The sequence below is a fragment of the Dromaius novaehollandiae genome, chromosome 8 (genome assembly GCF_036370855.1).
Source record: "Dromaius novaehollandiae isolate bDroNov1 chromosome 8, bDroNov1.hap1, whole genome shotgun sequence".
In the NCBI taxonomy this organism is placed as follows: Eukaryota; Metazoa; Chordata; class Aves; order Casuariiformes; family Dromaiidae; genus Dromaius; species Dromaius novaehollandiae.
This window is the reverse complement of record NC_088105.1, coordinates 13451385-13470846: the sequence shown is the minus strand read 5'-3', so window position 1 is coordinate 13470846 and position 19462 is coordinate 13451385. Positions and strand designations below refer to the sequence as shown.

The following is a 19462-nucleotide window of genomic DNA, read 5'->3' as shown; positions in this document are numbered from 1 at the left end:
CAGCAGGGCTGGGGCTCAGCCCCTGTGGCACCCTCAGCCTGTCCTCCCTCCCTCGCGAGTCGACGTGGGGCTGCGGGATGTCGCTCTCGGGGCAGCTTGTCACCAGCTCTCCCAGGTGCTGAGCCCCCAGCTGCCCCCGTCGGCAGGGACCCGCTGGCCCCGAAGCTGCCGGAGGGGCGGCCGCTTCGCCCTGCCTGTGCAGGCGGGTGAGAGGCTGAGCCCCCGCTTGGGCCCACGCCACAAGCCCCCTCCTCCCCTTGCTGTTTGCCCCGTTGCATTGGCGACGAAGTGACCTTTAGAAAACGAGGATGTCTATTTTCTGCTGCCCGAAAATGAAGGCTCTTCAAATGGCAGAGTGCTGGGCTGCTGCGGCGGGGCTTGGCGGCCGGCCAAAGGCAGCTGACTGCAGAGAAGCAGCGCTCCTTTGCGGGTCCTGAGTCAGCACCGCTGCTGGCCGGTCCCATCGCGTCCCCTCCTGTCCCACCGTATCCCCTCCCATCCCAGTGTGTCCCTCCCATCCCATCCCATCCCATCCCACCACATACCCTCTCATCCCAACATGTCCCTCCCATCCCATCCCCTCCCATCCCAACATGTCCCTCCCATCCCATCCCATCCCATCCTATCCTATCCCATCCCATCCCACCACATCCCCTCCCATCCCAGCGTGTCCCTCCTATCCCATCCCATCCCATCCCACCACATCCCAATGTGTCCCTCCCATCCCATTGCATCCCATCCCCTCCCATCCCATCCCATCCCATTCCATCCCCACCTGTCCCATCGCATCCCCTCCCGTCCCACCACATCCCCTCCCATCCCAATGTGTCCCTCCCTTCCCATTGCATCCCATCACATCCCATTGCATCCCCACCTGTCCCATCACATCCCCTCCCGTCCCACCACATCCCCTCCCATCCCAATGTGTCCCTCCCATCCCATCACATCCCTTCCTATCCCATCACATCCCTTCCTATCCCATCCCCTCCCATCCCATCCCCTCCCCACCTGTCCCATTGCATCCCCTCCTGTCCCACTCCTTCCCATCCCATCGCATCCCCTCCCATCCCATCCCGTCCCATCCAGGGAGACGCCACTGGGCTGAGCCTCGGACCCGAGCCCGTGGGGGGCCCCAGCCTGCCCCCGAGCCTCCCAGCCAGCACCTGGGAGAGGAGAGCAGCGGCCTGTCACCCCGCCGCTGCTCTGCCCGCGCTTCCCGGACAGCGTCTGACTCAGCCACCCACACACGTCTCCGGCTCGGTTTCCACCCCGGGGCAGCCGTGAGGCCTCCCGTCCCCGGGCTGCCTGTCCCGTCCGTCCCACCGTGGCCCCGGTGGGTCCCTGCTGCCCCGGCGGGCGCAGGGGAGCCCCCGCCCCGCTCACCGCCGTGACCCTGGGGGCCGGCGGACCCACACTGAAGGGGTTTCGCTGGCGTGACGCGAGCGGGGAGAAGCCCAGCCTGATTTTGAATCATAGCTCATAAAACCCCTTGCGGCCAAGCCCTGGTGCTCTGCAGAGAGATGATAAACCTGTTTCCTGTGTTGTTTCTTTTTTTTCCCCCCCCTCTGTTGAGCCGTCATCAGCGCATCCTCCCCCCGAAACCCCCCGGCTCGGCGGCGCGTCCCGTGGGCACCCCAGCCACCCGGTGCAGCTTCGGCCCGGCGCGCTGCCCGCTCACCCTCGAAACGGGCCCTGGCGCAGGTGAAAGCGCACGCTCCCCTCAGCTGCAGCCTGCCCTCACCTCTGCCCCGAAAATGCAAGCAGACATGGGATTTGCATAGGGCACCAAACCTGACCGGGCTCCGCAGGGCGGCAGCAGCCCCGAGACCTCTGCCCTGTCCGCGGCTCAGGCACGCCGTGGGCCCCCGCCGTGGGTCAGCCCCACCGCTGGCCCCGGGCAATGCCGGGCGCCGGGTGAGCCTGACCGACGCATTGGTCGGCTGTGAAGAGCCGAGGACAGGCTCGCGGGCTGGTGTCGCCGGGTCCAGCCTCCGGTGCCGATGTCCGCGAAATCACGGCACGAGCACCTGCGTCGCTGCCCGCGGCTGCCGGCCGAGGGGGAGAGCTGCGGGCTCACATCGACACGGCTGGGGACAAAACCGAAAAATGAAACCGAAAGACAGAGCTGCCCCTTTCTCAGGCCATGCCTGTGCCACCAGGGACCGCTGGACCATGCAGCGGGGGCTTGCGACAGCACCGGGCGCTTGCTGGCATCGCTGTCCCCACGCCCTGCGCCTGGCCCGCGTCCCGCGCCGGGGGCTGCTCGGAAGGGGCTGCCGCGTGGGCACAGGGCGCTGGGTGCTCCGCCATCGCAGTCACAGCACCGGCTGCTGCTTTAAGGGCAGCCGCAAATTAGCGATGTTTTTTCCCCTGTCGTGTGCCCAGAGGCAGGAACGCTCCAGGAGTCTGACCGCCATCCCGTGTGTCAGACCAACTTTGGTAAAAAGCAGGGCGAGTCGAGCCTGCGCTGCTCCGTCTGGACGGCAGCCTGGTTATAAATATTCCGGGGGCTCCCGAAAGCGGCCGCGGTCGCAGGGAAGTCAGAAGGTAGAAATTCCCCGTGCGATTAAGTGCGGCGGCACGAACAGCTCGGGGCAAGCGGCGCATTCCTGCGTCTCCCCGGGGCTGCCCGCGAATGAATGCTGATTTATGCAGGAATGCCTTCTCGCTTCTTTTTTTTTCCTGTTTTTGGTTTTTTTTTAAGAAGAGACTAGCTAGCAGGTAAGATAATCACCGCTGAAGCCAAGTCATGTGAATTTTAACAGCTAACAGATGCGGCACAGGAGGAGTTACTTGCGGTTTAACTGCGAGGTTGCCAACCCCTCGGATTTTATTGGAAGTCTCACTAGTGTTTTTTTTTAAACCTCTCGATTCCCGAAGTCTTGTAATTATGTAAAAACCTCAGCTTCCATTTTAATAAGGTTCCAGTTCTTAAGTTTGCAAAAGAGAAAGCTTCGATATATGGCTCTGGTGTGTCCTAAAGATCCCCAAAACAGGGGCAGATAAAAATAAGGCAATGTTTTTACGTGTGCTAAATAAATATGCTACGATTTAGGTCAGGCATTTGGGTGTGGGCTGAGCTGGTGTTTGAAAGCTTGAGACCGACAATAGTGTCACAGAAAGGTTATAGCGAGAAAACACATTTTATTCGGAAGGAGACGGTGTGCTCTTGCAGAGCTGGTGGCACCAGAGCTTGCTGCAAGGCGAGGAGCAGGGGAAGAGCAGGGCGCCTCCGCCTTCACGCCCCCGGGCTGCGAGGTGCCGCTGGGGCTGGCTGGTGGCCTGATCTCCTGCCTTTGTCAGCCCAAGCGCCGGGATTTCCCCGAGTGCCAGGACCGCTTAAGCAGCGATACTGCGGATATGCCGCCCGCTCAGCCCCGGTAATCCCTCAGCTGGCACCGCTCACAGCACCGGCGCTCCCCGGCACAGCCCCAGCGTCGCACCGTGGGCCGCGAGCGCCGGGGAAACCCGCCGAGCGCCACGCGACACGCTGCCGCGGCCGGAGCGCCCAGCCGGGCCCGACGGACCCCGCGGGCCGCGTGGTGCCCTTGGCTGCGGAGGGCGGCAGCTCGTGATGGGGCCGCACACAGCGCCCGCGAGAGCAGTCACCGCTTCGAGGTCGGGGATAACAAGCGCTGCTCAGCGCGGCGGGAGCGGGAAATTGCCGCTTGCAGGGAGACACCAGGATTCCTCCCGAACTAGCTGTGTGAGGGGGAAGGAGCCGGAGCCGCCGCGCTCTGGCTGCACGCCTGCCTCTCCCCCCCCCCCCCCCAGCTTTGTTCCGGTGCTCGTTTTCCCGTTCGTGTCGGCTGCCGCTGCCCATCATTTCATACGAGGAAACCTTGTGCTGCCCAGTTTTGCACCAAACCCGGGGCTCCGCTTCCGGCCCTGCAGGCCGTGCCCCGCACGAAGCACGGCGGGACCGCGCCAACACGGCCCGGCCAGGCCGACCGGACCCCGGCTCTGCCGCGGCGGGGGGCCGCGCACACGCAGGCGGCCGCGGGCAGGGCAGGGCAGGGCAGGGCGGCCCGGCCCCGCCGTCGCGGGTGCCGCAGCCCCCGCGCTGCCCCGCGGGCGCCTCCTGGCGGCGGGCGGGCGGGCGGCCGGGCGCGGCGCGGCGCGGCGCGGCGGAGGAAGCGGGGGCGGCGGCGGCGGCGCGGCCGTGTCCCTCCGCGGCGGGCGCCATCGGCGGCGGCGCAGATCCTTCCGCGCCGCGCTCCGCCGCGCCGGGACGGGACGCGCCGGGACGGGACGGGCGGGAGCGGCCGTGGCCATGGCCCGCGGAGCGGGGCCGGCGCTCGCCGCCCTCCTCGGCCTGGTGCTGGCCGTGCTGAGCCGCGCCGAGCCCGCGGCGGGTGAGTGCGGGGGCGGGGGCTCGTGGGGCCGCGACGTGGGGGATGTGGGGCGGGGGCTGGGGGGCCGCGTGCGGGGCGGGCGGCGCTGGGGTGCGGGGCCGGGTGGGTGGTCGGGGCCGTGTCTGCGGGGTGCGGGCGGGGAGCTGCGGGGGGCTTGGGGACGTGTCCGCGGGGCGAGGCAGTGTGGGGGTCATGTCTGCGGGGTGAGGTGATGTGTGGGGTGCAGGCTGGGGAGCTGTGGGGGCTTCAGAGCCATCTCCGAGGGGTGAGGTGATGTGTGGGGTGCGGGCTGGGGAGCTGTGGGGGCTTCAGAGCCATCTCCGAGGGGTGAGGTGATGTGTGGGGTGCGGGCTGGGGGAGCTGTGGGGGCTTCAGGGCCACGTCTGTGGGGTGAGGTGCTGTGTGGGGTGTGGGTTGGGGAGCTGTGGGGGCTTCAGGGTCATCTCCAAGGGATGAGGTGCTGTGTGGGGTGCAGCTTGGGGGAGCTGTGGGGGGCTTCAGGGCCAGGTCTGTGGGGTGCGGGGGGCTCGGGGCCGTGTCCGTGGGGTGAGGAGAGGATCCTTATCCCCCGGGGGGGGGTCTGCAGAGGGGGTGTGCCTGGGGCCATGGCTCCCCCCAGCCATCCCGGCCGGCCTGCGAGGCCCCGCGGGGCGGAGGAGGAAAGGCTTCTCTTTGGGTTTTTGCCTCAAAATCGATCGGGCCGCCTGACGTGTGGGTGTTTACCGGGCAACCAGGACGGTGCTGCGCCAGGGCGCCGGGCCGCGGGCGGGTGCTCACCCGGGGGCAGGGGCACGAATGACCCCAGCGCTTCCTCTGGGTGGGAGTGGGCAGCAGCGGCTGAGCGGCGAGATGTCGGTTGCGTCTTGGAGAGTGGCGTAATGTCTGTGCGAGGTGGTGCAAGTAACACAGGAATTACTCAATGGGGATTTTCATCTCTTTGGCCCAAGCGCGGTCCTTGCGTGAAAAGCCAGAGTGACGGAGAGCCACCCCCGACTCGCCTTGGTGCGCTCTGCGGGTTTTGGGAACACTGACTTCCCGGAGACCTGCAGATCCACAGTGCTGTGAACTCAGAGCACAGATTTTTCAAGAGTGCAGCTAGCTTTAAAACAGTGAGAGGGCCTCAAAAAATCCTGTGGTAGGAAGACTAAGAATCACACTCTGGTGTGGGAAGCTTATATGGAAATATTCCTCTATTTTCAGTGTAGTAGTAGTATTATATACTGTTGCAAAAGGACGAATTGAGTGTTGGAGGTTTTGCTTTGCAAATACGGGAGGAAAAAAGGTTACTATCTTCCATCACTTAAAATGAATGTGATGCATAGGTATTTCAACTTTATTGAGGAAATACCTACGTATTCAGAAAGATGGGAAGAGTTATTAAAATTGCTCCCTCCTTTTTTAATTGTCAATCAACAAGCAGTTCAGGCTAGATGAATCTATGTGTGCGTGTTTGTGTATCTGAAGAAACGGCTGTGTTTCATCGTTGCTCCCTGTTCTGTGTTGGCGTTGGCCGTAGGTTTTACTGCCGGGCTGGAGGATGTGGTCCACAGCCTTAACTGATTGGTCCTGATGGATTTCATGCCTCTCTGAGGAGCTTCCCTGTTCAGGGGATAAATCATGTGCAGCCTTGCAGCACTTGAAAGCTATCAAGGACCAGCAGTCTTTGACTACTTGTGTGACTTCTCTTTTTTCTTTTCTTCTTTTTCTTTTTTTTTCTTTTTGCTCCTAGTAAGGCAGATCACTCTTCACAAGTCGTCTGAAAACTGAAGTGATGGGAGAGAGCGGTAGTGGAAGTTGTTTAGTGCTTGACCAAGTGAGCTGCTAATAATTTCAGCAGTTTTAATCTTTGTTATAGTTAGGAATAGAAGCTGGTATCTGCAGAGTTTTGACCACCACTGCTGTCTTGGATACTGAGTAGCCTGGTAAATCTATCTATGTGTTTTGACTTTGGAATGATCGTTATTTGTCTTTTGGGAGGAATGTTTTTCTGTGAATCTGAAATCTGACTTGCTTAGTCTTATTGCTATGTTAGAAGAAAATGGTTGGAGTCAAAAAAGCTACTTGCTGAATATATTTTGGCCAAGTTTGCTCAAAAAGAATGGGAAAAATGAAGGCTCTTTCGAGGATAGGTGTCTTAAAAATTGAGAAGCTTGTTTTCTTGGTAGGGTTGATGTGTGGTGTGTGTTGGGGTTGTTATTTCTGAAAATGATTTATGCAATCCAGAAAGATGGCAAAATACTCTTTTTGCAGAGACTACATGTCATGCCCATTTATTTACACTGTGGCTTAATGCTAGCAACTTCGCAGTTTGTTGCTAGCCCTAAGAAGTTCTTTTTCTGATAGGGAAGAAGTCTTAACTTTTTCTGTCTAGGAGGCTGGTTTAAGTCCTCCCATGCTGCAGAAGTTGAATTTGCACTGTGGATCAGAACTTGTTCCTGTGCTAAATAAAGACTGGTTGTCAGAGATGACAAATCTAGAATGAAAACGGCTCCTGGTGTTCATGAAATACTGCATATGGTTCTTGGGAGTGGAAGCTGTGGCTAGAATGAATGGAAAAGGGAAAGATGAAGTCACCGAAAGGGTATTTTCAGATGCATATGTATTCACCTGTCATGATGCTCTTGTGCAAGAGACGGCAGGTATCTGGTATCAGCCCTTGCTGTCAGTGCATGGGAGGCTCCTGGATGTGTTAAGTGCTATGGTTTGGACTCCTCAGCTCTGCCTCATCATGCAAGCCCAATGGTGTAGCAACTTGCTTTTCCAGTTGAGCCTTTGTTTTCTGAAAGGCTGGAGCTGAGGTTGCAGTAAGCTGGGGTGGGGCAGGAACACCTGTACTGCTGGTGAGAACACTCTCCTGATGATTGCTGTTAATGTTGACAGCATTTGTTCCTTTTCTGATCAGACAGCAATGGGTGAAACGGGAATCCTCCCTAGTAATGGTGGATAATTACAGTGAGCTTTATTACTATTAACGTTTGTTACTGCAGAAGCGAACTCTGAGTTTCTTTAAGCCCAAATTCACTGGATTGCAGTTGACTGTCAGCCCTTGATTTCTAACAAAATGCAGTACGTCTAGAGCATCTCTTTGTGAGCCGCAGTTTGGGATCTTTACTCTTAAAACAGCAAAACTTTTGAAGACTAGGTAACGCTGACAGTGCTGGTCTGTTTGCTTGAGGTGGATTTGCTGAAGAGCAAGTTTTACTTGATCGTTTGAAGGTGTTACTGTCTATCAAATTTGTTCTTATCAAAGATGCTGATTTAGACTTTCAAAGTTGAGTGTGATTATAATTTGGCTAGCTTACATCACTTCCTGTAGGGCATCATTTAGTCAATTAAAAATATGTGAAGATACTCTCCCAAACGTTCTCAAGACTTGAATCACTGGGAAAAGAGGAGTTATGCCTCTGGTGGTGTTTGGTATTTGAATTTCTTGCAATGGGTGGGTTGGGCTTTTGTCAGCTTCCTCAGTTTTCATTTTTCCTTTTATTTCTTGTCTTGCTGCTGCTGCAGTAGGTTGGTATTTTTCTTTAATATTATTGATCTGGTCCTATTCAGCTTCTCCCGATTTTTAAAAACTGTTTGTGTTGTGAAAGGGAACCGTGGCTAGGGTTTGAGCATCTGGCCTGAATGAAACCATCGTTGTCCTAATGGTTTGGGGCAGATGGGATTTGGAATGTATACTCTCTGTAAAGTTAGGAGTAAATGTAAGAAGATCAGCAGAACTCTTACAGCCTGCTTCTTCTGGACTTGGGAATCTTACTTAAAGACAAAACCAAACATTCACAACTTTCAGTTGACATAACTTCATTTCCTTTCAGTTTGTACTCTTGACTATGAAGCCAAGGAATGGTATAGTGATTATTAATCCTGACTCCTCCTTTGGGGCCTACTAAGGAAATGTCATCCATGTTGGAAAAAGAACTTTCCAAAGCATCTGTGTTAAAATGGCCTTTTGTAGTTATATTCTTAGTTTCTATTAATTCATTCTAAGATCATCTTGCCAACAAAAGTCAAGGGCTGTGTCTGGTCAATGCCCATCCAGAAGGAATAGTGCCTATATCGTTCTAAATACATGATCATTTGAGCGCTACAGAAATAATCTTTCATTCTATTTAGAAAATAGCTCATTCCTAGGGCACATGTCCTTTTTTTAGCCTGCAGAAGGATGAAAAAAGAGCTTTGTATCTCAAAATGGCATTGGTGCCTGATGTTTGTTCCATACAGCAAGTCTTAATCTTGTTTCTCTGACATCACCATTAATTGCTGGGGAAAGCAATGATAATGGCAAGTGGTGGGCTACCCCTTCTGCAGAGGCAAACATTCTTAATGTTCAAATTAATAAAGATTTAGTAATGGAGGATGACGGAAGACTTCGGAGAATGCGGCAAACATAGTTTCTGTCTGCCAGATTTCCATGGAAACACCAATACCTCTTCAGCTCTTTAATTGCCTTAACTGTGTTTTTTGTTGAAAACTTTTTTTAAGTAAATGCTTTGCGTTGCAGTTCTGGATTTTAGATATTTTGGCTTTGTGCGGAAAACTCCGAAAATATGGGAAGGCAGGAAACAACAGCTGTGAAAGTAAATAGAGAATATAGTTGACAGACTTTTAAACTGTATTAAAAGTGTATCTAAAATTCAATATATCTTATAACTTGAGCTTTTATCAGGAGTTCTTGAACAGGAATAGTGTCACATGAACTGGGGCCACGTCTGATAGAAATAGTAGTCCTCCTACAGGTCCCTAGGTCTAAGACCTCGAGGACAAATTCTCCAATTTTGTCTGTGAATTTGGACAACAGTTCCCAGCTCTGCTCCTAAGAGGACAAATTAATACTTTCTACCTGTTGCTAAATGCTCAGGCTCTTTGACTGGAGAAGAGATTTGAAACATGATTGTAGGGCATGCAGTTCTGTGGGTCTGAGAGCTTATGGGATCACCTCTAGCTTTATATAATGCAGTTGGGTTTGCTGTTTGCATTCTTGAATTTAACAGATTGATGGACTTCTAAAGCAAAATTTCTTCCTATAGGCTTGTTTCTTCTGAAATCCATTAAATATTTGATTTTTGCAACTGTTTTTATGCTTGCCTTATGGAGTCTAGAGAAGCTAGTGAAGAAAAGCAGTTTAGACCCTTGGGGTTTTCTCTCCCAGAAGGTATGGGGGACTGGCTGTGTCCCTTCCCACTCCTCTGAGCTCTGGTCGGCTTCTGAGCTGAGGCGTGTTGAGCTATCCCATTTATTTCAGGCTTTTATTTGTACAAATAGCGGAGAACATTTGAAGGGTGCTGAATGTGGCCTGCTGGCAGTTTTCTTTTAGCTTTACTTGTTCCTGGGATGTCCTGGAATCTGGGGGGAGGCATCTCTTTTTCCCAGTCAGCACCATATAAATGCTTTCAGGCTCCACCCTGCAGTTAGCATGGCTGGACTTTTTTGCAATTTTCTTACTCATTTTCCCCAACTGTTCACCTGTGAGAAGCTATTGTTATTTTGAGCACCTCTTCTCAGTGTGTGGCGGTTTGTGTAGTATCCGGATGTGGACCATCCACCTACGAAACACCTTGCTGTAATGTGTGCTTTGTAGCAGATGGTAGAAGTCACCTCTTGCTTCCTGTGCAGTGGGTGTCTTTGAGGAGTCTAGCAAGGCATCAGGACTCCCTCATGGATCGCTGTTTTGGATCCTTTGACTTATTGCCGCAACAGAGCTCCGAGTACTTCTCCCAAATGATTCCTGGTTTCCTTTTGGTCTTAACAAGATGAGCTTTGAATAAATATGCAGGTGTTAAAAGTCTTGCAGGCTTCGGTATCAGAAATGAGAAACACGAAGGGAGGATTTATCTGTTTAATGATTTTTTTTTTTAATCCTTAAATTTGAATTAGAGCTATTATTGAGTACTGCTAAGCCTGTAATTAATAAAATATTACATGCATGTTACCTTTTTTTTACTTTAGAGGTATCAGGAATGTCAGCTCTTAATCACCTATTATCTTAACAAAGATAAAGAGGAAGTCTTGAGCTGAGCGTGTCTTGTTTGAAAGTGCTGAACCATGAATCTTTTGAATAAGTGAAGCTTTCATAGCAACTGGATGCATATGGATCTCTTAAAATGCTTTAAACAATCTGATTATGTTTACTTTATTGATTTCCATGCAGTATAGACAAGCTTCATCGTTAACTACTACCTGTGACAGGCAAACTGCTCAGCTTGCTTAAGTTCCTAAAATGTTAACATTTTCTAAATCTGTTTGAGCTGAATGTAAGGACTTTATCACTTTTTCACAGCAAGGATTTCCCTTTTTTTTTTCCCCCCTTTCTCCCTGTGCTGTGGGGTGATCTGTTCACTTCCAAAAAATAAACTGTTCTAGTGTTGTCAGCTAGCACTTACTTATTAGTGGTTCCTTTCCATGATAAATAACCTCATTTGAACTGTAATCTGTTGAGATTAGTGAATAGCCTAATTAGTTCTCTACTTTGTGGTTTTCCTCCAAAATTTGGTTATCTTAGGGTATTCTTTGCATTTATGCAATTTCTTAGTCCTTACTGTTTTTTTTGAGCATTGAGCTTCCTCAGCTTGTGTGTGTTGTCGCCGTTGACGTGTTCTGTCGGTTTCCTCGCAGGAAGGAGCTACCAGGCTTTTTACAGGTACTTCACCTCGTCCTTCAACCTTGTTTTCTTAGCTCCTCTCTTCATGTAGTGTTTTTCCGGGAGGGAATCAGAGGCTGTTTGTTACCCTCTGGGAATCTGAGACACCTTGATTTGTGGTGGAGTTGTGTTTCTGACCTTGCTGATGGCCCTTCTCTTCAGAGCTGATACAACTCCGCAGCTACAAAGTAGTCTGAACGTGCACAGATGTTTCCCCGTACATGCCTGTGCCGCTGTGTGAGCTCTTTGACAACTTTGAATGCTTTCCTCCTTCCTCATGGTATATAAGGGAATAACAGAGTTGAAATGACATGTTATTTCTCATGAATGTCAATTGGGACGGTAAATCCACTAACTACACGAAGCTTATTGAAACCTGTCCTGTCTTTCAACTTTCTTTCTAGTCTTCAACACGTTAGTTTTGGTCTGACTTTTTTTTTCTCTATTTTAGGTAGGTTGTTGTCCACCTTCTCCCCCAAGAGCTCTTGAACCTTTTGACTCGTTTCAACCGTATATGAGAGAGGGCTAGATGTTTAGAAGAGAATAAGTTTCTATCAACTTAATAGAAAATTTGTGGGTTGAAAGAGGAAAGACACCCTGTTAGCGTCCTCTGAAGGAGAAGGCTGTACCGTGAGGGCAGCTCTGTTAGTTATCTAGCAGTGTGTGTCAGACTATCGCTCTCCCCTTGCTTGCAGAAGCAGCTTTGGTCAGAGCCTGCACATTCTTAGATACAGGATAATCAACCACAGTTCGCAGAGTTACAGGAAACCAGCTTCGTAACGTCTCTTCCTCACAGCGTTAATTGTTTTGGTATTTTGCATTTTTGTTTCTACTTGACTCTTTCTCAACTCCTAGGTGAGCAGTTTATTAACTTTACTCCCCTTCTAGTATCTGTTACGAAGCCCTTTGGATTTTCTACAGTTACAGCTTCCCCCCCACCCCCCATAGCAGTCTGTCTTCTTAAAAGCTGAATGCTGGCACTTACAGCTTCTTCCTTCACTATTTCTTTTAATTTTCTAGCCTAAAAAGAGTCTGAATTTATAGTGTGCAGATGAAGAGTAGGAAAACAAATCACAACTTTCAGATCATCCAGGCATCCTAAAGAACAATAAGGAAGAAACATAACTTTTCCTCTTAGATTTTCTTTAACTGCCTCTTTAGCCAGAAAAATTAAACCTGGTCTAAATTGTACTCCAAATAGATGTGACCTTAGACTGATTCAGATGTTTAGAGTCACAGCACTTCCTATAGTTTTTTTGAGTATCACTTTCTGCCTGTGTTCATTTTACAACAGTGGCTACCAGGTTTTCACTCTAGCCTTGGGAAACGGTCCTGGTAGGCTAGTTAAAATATCAGATTAGAATTTGTGTCTAAATGCAGGTGTTCTGCAATGGTTTATATGGACTCCAAGCTGGGTAGTTTAGCTAATAACATTCATCTCGTACACATTTAAAGTCTTTATCTGATACGTCTTTTAAACTTGGTTAGAATGCAGGCTAGAAATTGGATATTTCTTTCACTCAGTGGTGGCCTGGCCACTGCATAGTAAGGGCTTGAGCCAAACTGTTGATAATCATTGGGTGTTTTCCCAGTATTACCTTGATATGCCCAAAAGGACTGATAAAAATCATAAGGCAATTCAGTGCGGTAACGAGCCCTGAGATATCCCCATGAGGTCGTGCTGGCATACCTGGGCTAGCGCTCCACCACCTGAGAGCTTGAGGACTTGCAACATTGCTGCTCGCGCTTGGTCTAGGCTCACTCCGGTACCAGTCATCTCAGTTGTGTTTGCAAGCTAGGGCAAGCCCAGAAAACCAACAAACAATTCCCCACCGTTTTTTAACGGAGAAGAAAACTGTCAGAAGCAGCCTGTTAGACTCGGAGCCGTGACACCTCTGCTGATTTCATCTTCTGGAAAAAGGGCTAACCGGGGTTTCCTTTCAAGACAAGACTGTCCTCTCCCATGCTGTACGCAAGAAAAGACTTCCAGCTAACATCACAGATGTTTAACTTTATACATTATGCTGGCTGAGGTAGAAGATAAAGCTTCTGATACTATTGACTCTTGAGCACAACATGGTGGGGTAGCAGAAAAGTAGCTTTTGAAGTAAATCATGTTGAAATGCCTAGCTCTCTGCATGCATTGGGAAGTTATTAAAGTTAGCAAAAAGTACCGGAAGACAGTGCTTTGAGCACAGAAACGCTAACCTCCTTGTGAGAACTGTAGTCTTCAATTTCCCTTTTGATTTCTTTTTTTTTAAAGAAAGAGTAATGTTACTTTCTAATACTCATTTTAATATAGAATATTGTTACAGTTATATTAACTTAATCTTATTTACATTTGAATGTGTGTCCAGTCTATTTTAGTGTTAAGCTGAAAAAGGTACAGTGGTCAGTTTGCTTTTGTTTTTTTACTTTCTTCACTACTAAAATATTATATGCAGTATATATGTAGTTACCTGCATTCCCCAGTTCAGTTTGTGTCTCTGTAAAAAGAATTACAAGGGCCAGAAGTATTTTAATGACCTGCTAAACAGGAGTTCAAGGCAAAAATAATTTGTCAAGAAACAGGAGAAAATTAATCATTACTTTGCCAAAGTCTCTCCCCTGTATCTGTGTTTGGCCTTGCAAGCTAGACCAGAAGTTATTTAATTGCAGTTTTTCTAAGACTGATTTTGGGAGAGGAGGGAGGCAAGCGGTGCTGTATTCTGCTTCGCTGATTCAGGATATCCTTACTGAAAAGCCGAGAGCGGTCGTCCTCTCATTTCGTTCCGTGCAGTCGTGCAAAGGAGGTTTTGGCCGAATGCTAGTTGGGTTTTTACTATATGGGTTACAAAAACAAATAGCTGGTCAGCTCTCACTGGGGATGCGGGTCCTCGAAGGGGTTACAAAACTGTGTTTGAAAGCATGGCCACAAAAGAAGTAATCCTCCGACTATTTGCTTCATTGGCTTTATTGATGCGAAAGAATGAAAATTCAAGGAATCTTAAGGTAGCGAGATGAGAAAACCAAGTCCGTTTCCCATCTCCGTTCTCTAAAATGTGCCAAGGCTCACTTTACCTTCCTCCGTTTCCTTGGAGTAGCTTAAGTAGTGAGAAACGTCTGAATATGCCTGTCCTTTTGGTCGTCGGTTGAGCACTGGATAACTGAACGGTGCTAAGCGAAGCTAACGCATGCTTTGGAAGCAAGCTGCCGCACCTGTAGCGTCAGACGCAGATTAAGTCAGGACTTGAAGACCTGTGGATGTTGCTGGTAAATGGGGTAAAAATTGATAGACAGAGGTAAATCAGAATGTTTCTCACCGTTGTGGGAGGGGAAAAGCATCCAAAATCTGTGTTAATATTTCTGTTGCCGTTGTGCCGTTGACCTCGGAGGTTATCCGAAAGGGGCTCGGGGTGGGATTTTGTTCGCTTCCCGAGAGCCCTGCAGAAGCAGCGTTATCTGGTGCCCCGTTTTCACAAAGCAAGTTAACAGGAAGCAGCCGTGCTCATATTGTGAGAAATAAAGTTAACGTCTTGGGACAACGGGATTTAATTTTACCGTATTCCCTTGCGATTGCAAGTGTAAATTGTCCCTGCGTACCTAACAGCGCATATGACCTGTTCACATGTTCCAGGATTATTGAGAAATAACATTTCAAGCCCTGGATAGTAACTGGGGTTGGTTCCAAGTTGTCTGACTGTTGGACTGAATTGGGGCTGGTTGCAGAGAAAGCTTGGTGTGACTGATGCCTTTATCCCTTTTGTTTCTGAATCCATTCTGTAATGACCAGAATATAAGCTTTAGCGGTAGCTTGGACCAGTCCTTCTTGGTATACTTTCAGGACTTGTAAGATTATTCCTGAAATGGATGTTGGCTTCATTTTAAATTGTGATAATCCACAGAAACTGAATTTGTGTGGAAAATTTAATACTGTTTGAGGAAAGCAAAACCATAGGACAGAGGCCATCTGCCCTACAGCAGCTGGAGCACATGTGGTGGATTAGGTGGTTGGATATTATTGGTGCTTCTAGGTGCCGTAGCCAACATTGGTTACATGCTTTCCCAAATGCAGTACGATAGCTGACACAGATGCATAAAGGCATTGAAATGTGTTTGGAGGGATGGAAACAGAAATGGAGGCTTGGAAGATCAAGCGACTTTCGGGTATGTGGGTAAAGCTTAGGACAGAAGCTGCAACTTCTGATTCCTCGAGCTTTATCCACTAGCTGGGAGCTATTCAAATGGCAGTTTCTGGCCTGGATGGATTGGGTAAGTCTCTGCAGTTCCAGAATGCTGTCTTCTCCGGCAGGTTTTCCATATTTCTAACCTTTCTGATTGCTTGAGACATAGCTACAGCGTGCTGCTTCAGGTCCCACTGAAGAGACTAGCACCTGCCAGAGTTGGAGCGAATGCATTGCTTCCTTCCAGCAGGCCTTGCTAAAATTTCCAGTAGACGTGGGTAAAAACTGATTAGTCTTGAAGTAGATCATAATTGATGCCTTATTTAAAATATCATACTGAAAATGACAACCTTGAGCTATAGAGTATCTCTTCCTCATAAACATCAAATTCTTTACTGCAAGTTTTTATGATCTCATACATTTTTATTTACTCTCCAACATAGCCATCACTGAAATTAGAGTAGCCGTAACAGCAGTGATGTTGCAGCAAATTCTGGATTGCTAGAAATATAGCAGGTGAGCTTACGAGGGAGAGAGACCCCCATTTCACTGTCATGTGACCCTGGAGGTAATAGAAAGGAAGGAAAAAATTCGAGACAAGATATCATGAAACATAGCTTAGGAGTAGTTGCCACTTACCTAAGAGAATCTGAGTGCCAAATTTTGATCAGAAGGTAGCAATTGTGTGGCACTAAAGCCAAAATGTGCAAGTGCTGGTGTGAATGTGTGTGTAGCTTGCTGAAATTATGCATGCTTTGCTTCAAGAGCTACCTAAAAGAAACTCTGGAAGTGTTCAGTTGCCTGACGTATTTGTATTTATAATCTGTATTTGATTCTTTTTTCAGTCTGGCTCTTTTGATGCTGTGAGAGATAAATTTAAACTATGAGATAGCGTCTTTGGTTTTGTTCCCCTCATATAAAATTTATTTCTGTTATAACAGAATTTGCTATGTATAACATTTGCATTCCCCAAAATATATTAATGAGGCTTTGACTTTACATGTGTGACTACTGATCTGACCATCATTTACTTTTCTTTCAGCTTTGCAGTGTATGGATGATTCCAAGCCTTGTATTAATGAGGGAAGGTGCATTCCGTATCAGAATGGTACAGGATATTGCAAGTAAGTCACATTTATTTTTAATATTTCAGTTGCCAATCTTCTTTCAGTCAGGGTCCTAAATAGAAAGGAAATGTGAATTTTTAAGGCTTTCTTATTGTCAGGTGCATTCAGTGTAAATGTTTTAGCACAGGTTGTGTTTCTTGCTAGTGCATTAATTCTTCTATGCTAGCTTTTTGTAACATAAGAAATCTGGAGTTTCTGTCCTGACTTTTGGGCTTGGACCTTACCAGTTTGATTACTTCACCTACATGACTAATGTGGCCTCTCTTTCTAACCTAAGGCAAACTGTGTACCTTGATTCAAGAAATCCACAAGTTAAGTCAGAACCTGCTCTCCATCTTATAGCTTGACTTAATTTATACAACTTCAGCCCCAAAACTGAATATTTTTACGAGGTTTTTCAGAACTGCTCTGCACTTTTGAGTGTGCCAGTTCTTTTCCATGTAGTGGACAGCAAGCAATATGTGAGAGTTAAAAAGGGGAGGGCTGAGGCAGGGGGAAAGGCTGACACCTTTCTTTAGTGCCTTCGCTTTGCTGCTGCCTGGGACGCTGCTCAGCAGGAGCTTTGGAGGAATGTGTAGCTCCTGGAGAATGGTATCACATCTGTTTAAATGCAGTTCACCTTTTCAACTTCAGCTGCAAAGTTTGGATTTTTTTAAATGAAGTTCTATTCTGCAAAACAATAAATCTCTTCTGTTTGCTGGGGTTAGATTACCATGTGTCTGGCGTAAATGAATTTATTTTCTAGGCCTTGTTTACTTCATCAGTGCAAGTTGTGCCATTTTGTAGCATGCTAAATCCCTCTCTCCTTAGTACTTACGTTCTTTAGATGTTGGTGGATTCTGTCGCATTGATTTAGCGTGGCTAACACATAACTCTGCTTCCCCCCCTTCACCCTTTTCTACCCATCTGTCTTCCGTGTCTGCAGTTGTTAGTTCTTTCTGTTAATACAGTGCACAAAACTTGATACGCTTAATTTGCACCTGTGGCACACAAAGGGGAAATCATAACCTAATTTGAGGTTCTTCTCAGTTTCAAATCTGATGCAGAGAAGGGTCACAGGGAAGAAGGAAAAAGAAAAAAAAGTAACATGTTATTCCCAACTGTGTTTTCAATTTTTCACTGTTACCACTCCCTAGGCTTTTCCTTTCCATTGCTTTTAGATTACTGAAAGCAGAAATGAACTGTCATTCTGAAAAGAAACCTGAAATTTTTCCTACGTTCCCCCTCTATTTTAAGACTGAAAAAAAGAACCTGTTTGTGTTACGTTAGCAGCTCTTGCTGATGAATGCCTGTCTAAATCTATTAGTCTGGAGCCAAAATGTGTGGGTCACAATAAAGATATTAAAAAAGACTGCTATTGCTGTCAGTGCCTCTCATACCTTGCTGCAGATGTTTTCTGCAGCTCGCCTGTTCCTGTTAACCGTGTTTTAGGCTGTATAAAATTGTTTAGTCAGTTCACCTGATGGTTTAACTTCGTTTAAAATTTCAATGTTCTTGGTGCGGGCCAGGCTTTGACACGTTTCCTCTATCAGTGGCAGCTTTGACAGCTCTTCTACATTTTTTAGAATGCAGAGCTATTTATAATTCTGATGTTGCCTTCCTCCTTTTTGTGCATAGTCTTCTTGTAGGTCTTAAGCCAACCTCTGCTTTGAGTGAAAACTCAGTACTTTTGCAGATGCAGTAAATGGAAAGGCTAATGCAAGCCTGTTTGCAGAGATGAGCATGTACCTGTTTTCAAGTTCTGGCTCAAAAATTTTTTTTGCAAAAGGAAAGGAAAAATGGCAAAAAACTCAGTTGTGGAGATTCTACCTTTAGCAGGCTGATTCTTAGCATCCTGTTTTGGTTTTAATTTTTTTTTTCTTTCCTGCACTGTGAGGAACTCTGAATAGGGGAACTTTCTTTCTGGTGTAGTAACCTAAATGACTTTCTGAATTTTTGGTGGCTGTGAGAATAGAAATGTTTTATTCAGAAAACTGAACTTATTACTAAGGCAAGTGGCTTGGCTTCTAGCTCTGCAGGATCACTCACTGATTAGTTAAATCTCCACCCTTTGCACTTTTTTCAAGTTTTCTGCAGTACTTCCTCTACTTGGCAATAAGCTGTTATAATAGGCTCTCTTCCTCTTTCTGTGCCTCCTCTCGGCAGAGTTGTTTGTTCCAGTGTGTGGTCAGTCCATCTAGTTAATCTTGCTGCCTGTAGGAAGCAAGGGAACATCTGAAAGAGAAGCTGCATCAGAGAGAATCATATATGATGAATAAGACACGGGTAACATGAGCATTGATAAGTAAAACATCCAGTCTGAGTATTTGGCAAAGCAGCAAGTGACAGGTTAGTGCTGAAACAGCTTTCTTTGTCAGAGTCCTGTACTATCTACTCCCTTAAAAGAGAAAGCTAGTTTTCTCTAAGAAACCTTTATTCTGGTGCATCTGGCTTCTGTTATGGGCACAGAGATTGTGACCCTCGTAAGGAAATTGGAATTGGATCTTTATCAGGTTGCTCTCGTGAGTGCCCTTTAGCTCAGGTCCCCTGCTGACGCTGCTGGCCCTTGGCTGTCATCTTGTGGCACTTGTTTGATAGAAATACTGACCTTCTTTGACCTTGATTTTATATTTAGAGAATCGCATGTTCCTGTGTTTGCTTCTTCCAAGGTCAGAATTTTTGTTTGAGAGAGGTTTCTACGTGCATTCGGTGACGAGCGTGGTGGGGACGCAGACCTGATTCCCGGGAGTATGGAGTATCTGCCGCAAGAGTAGCAGTGCGAGTGGCAGAACGGTATGCGGGGGACCCGTCCGTTCAAGCTTGCTGGGCTCTGCTTTGAAAAAGGGCAATTTCAGTTTGTAGTTTGGCTTGGTGCTGCACTGCGGTGTGTTTTTTGTTTGTTTTGTTCCCCACCCCCAGCATCTGTTGACAGTCTTTTGTACATCAGGGTGTTAAGCATGAAGCAGCCTTCTTTCATACTCTTGTACCCAGCAGAGGAGCAAGATAACATTTTCTTGCTGCTTAGTGCTAGTTGTGGACATCACAGGAAAACCCTTTCTGCTCTCCCTGCTGCTAGCTGGCTGGGAAAGCTGTAGTAGGAAGAGTCTGGTGGTAGTATGCTGCCTTGCAGCGTTTCTGCAAGGGCAGGAAGCATGAGGAGGTGTGCGTGCGGGGGGGTACTTCAAGGACAAACTGGCC

General features: G+C 48.2%; 1 protein-coding gene across 2 annotated transcripts in view; it reads left to right on the top strand.

Moving 5' to 3' along the window:
* The first annotated feature begins 4091 nt into the window (after positions 1 to 4091).
* Positions 4092 to 19462, top strand: part of NOTCH2 (notch receptor 2) — a 92602-nt gene continuing 77231 nt past the window's right edge. Inside the window, exons 1-2 of one of the 2 annotated variants that reach the window (XM_064515714.1) lie at positions 4092 to 4355; positions 16201 to 16282. In XM_064515714.1, coding sequence (XP_064371784.1) covers positions 4274 to 4355; positions 16201 to 16282 — 164 coding nt within the window. In that variant the 5' untranslated portion in view covers positions 4092 to 4273. Of the gene's footprint in view, positions 4356 to 15203; positions 15247 to 16200; positions 16283 to 19462 lie in introns of those variants that run through there. The other variant, XM_026123352.2, reaches the window with a different exon arrangement.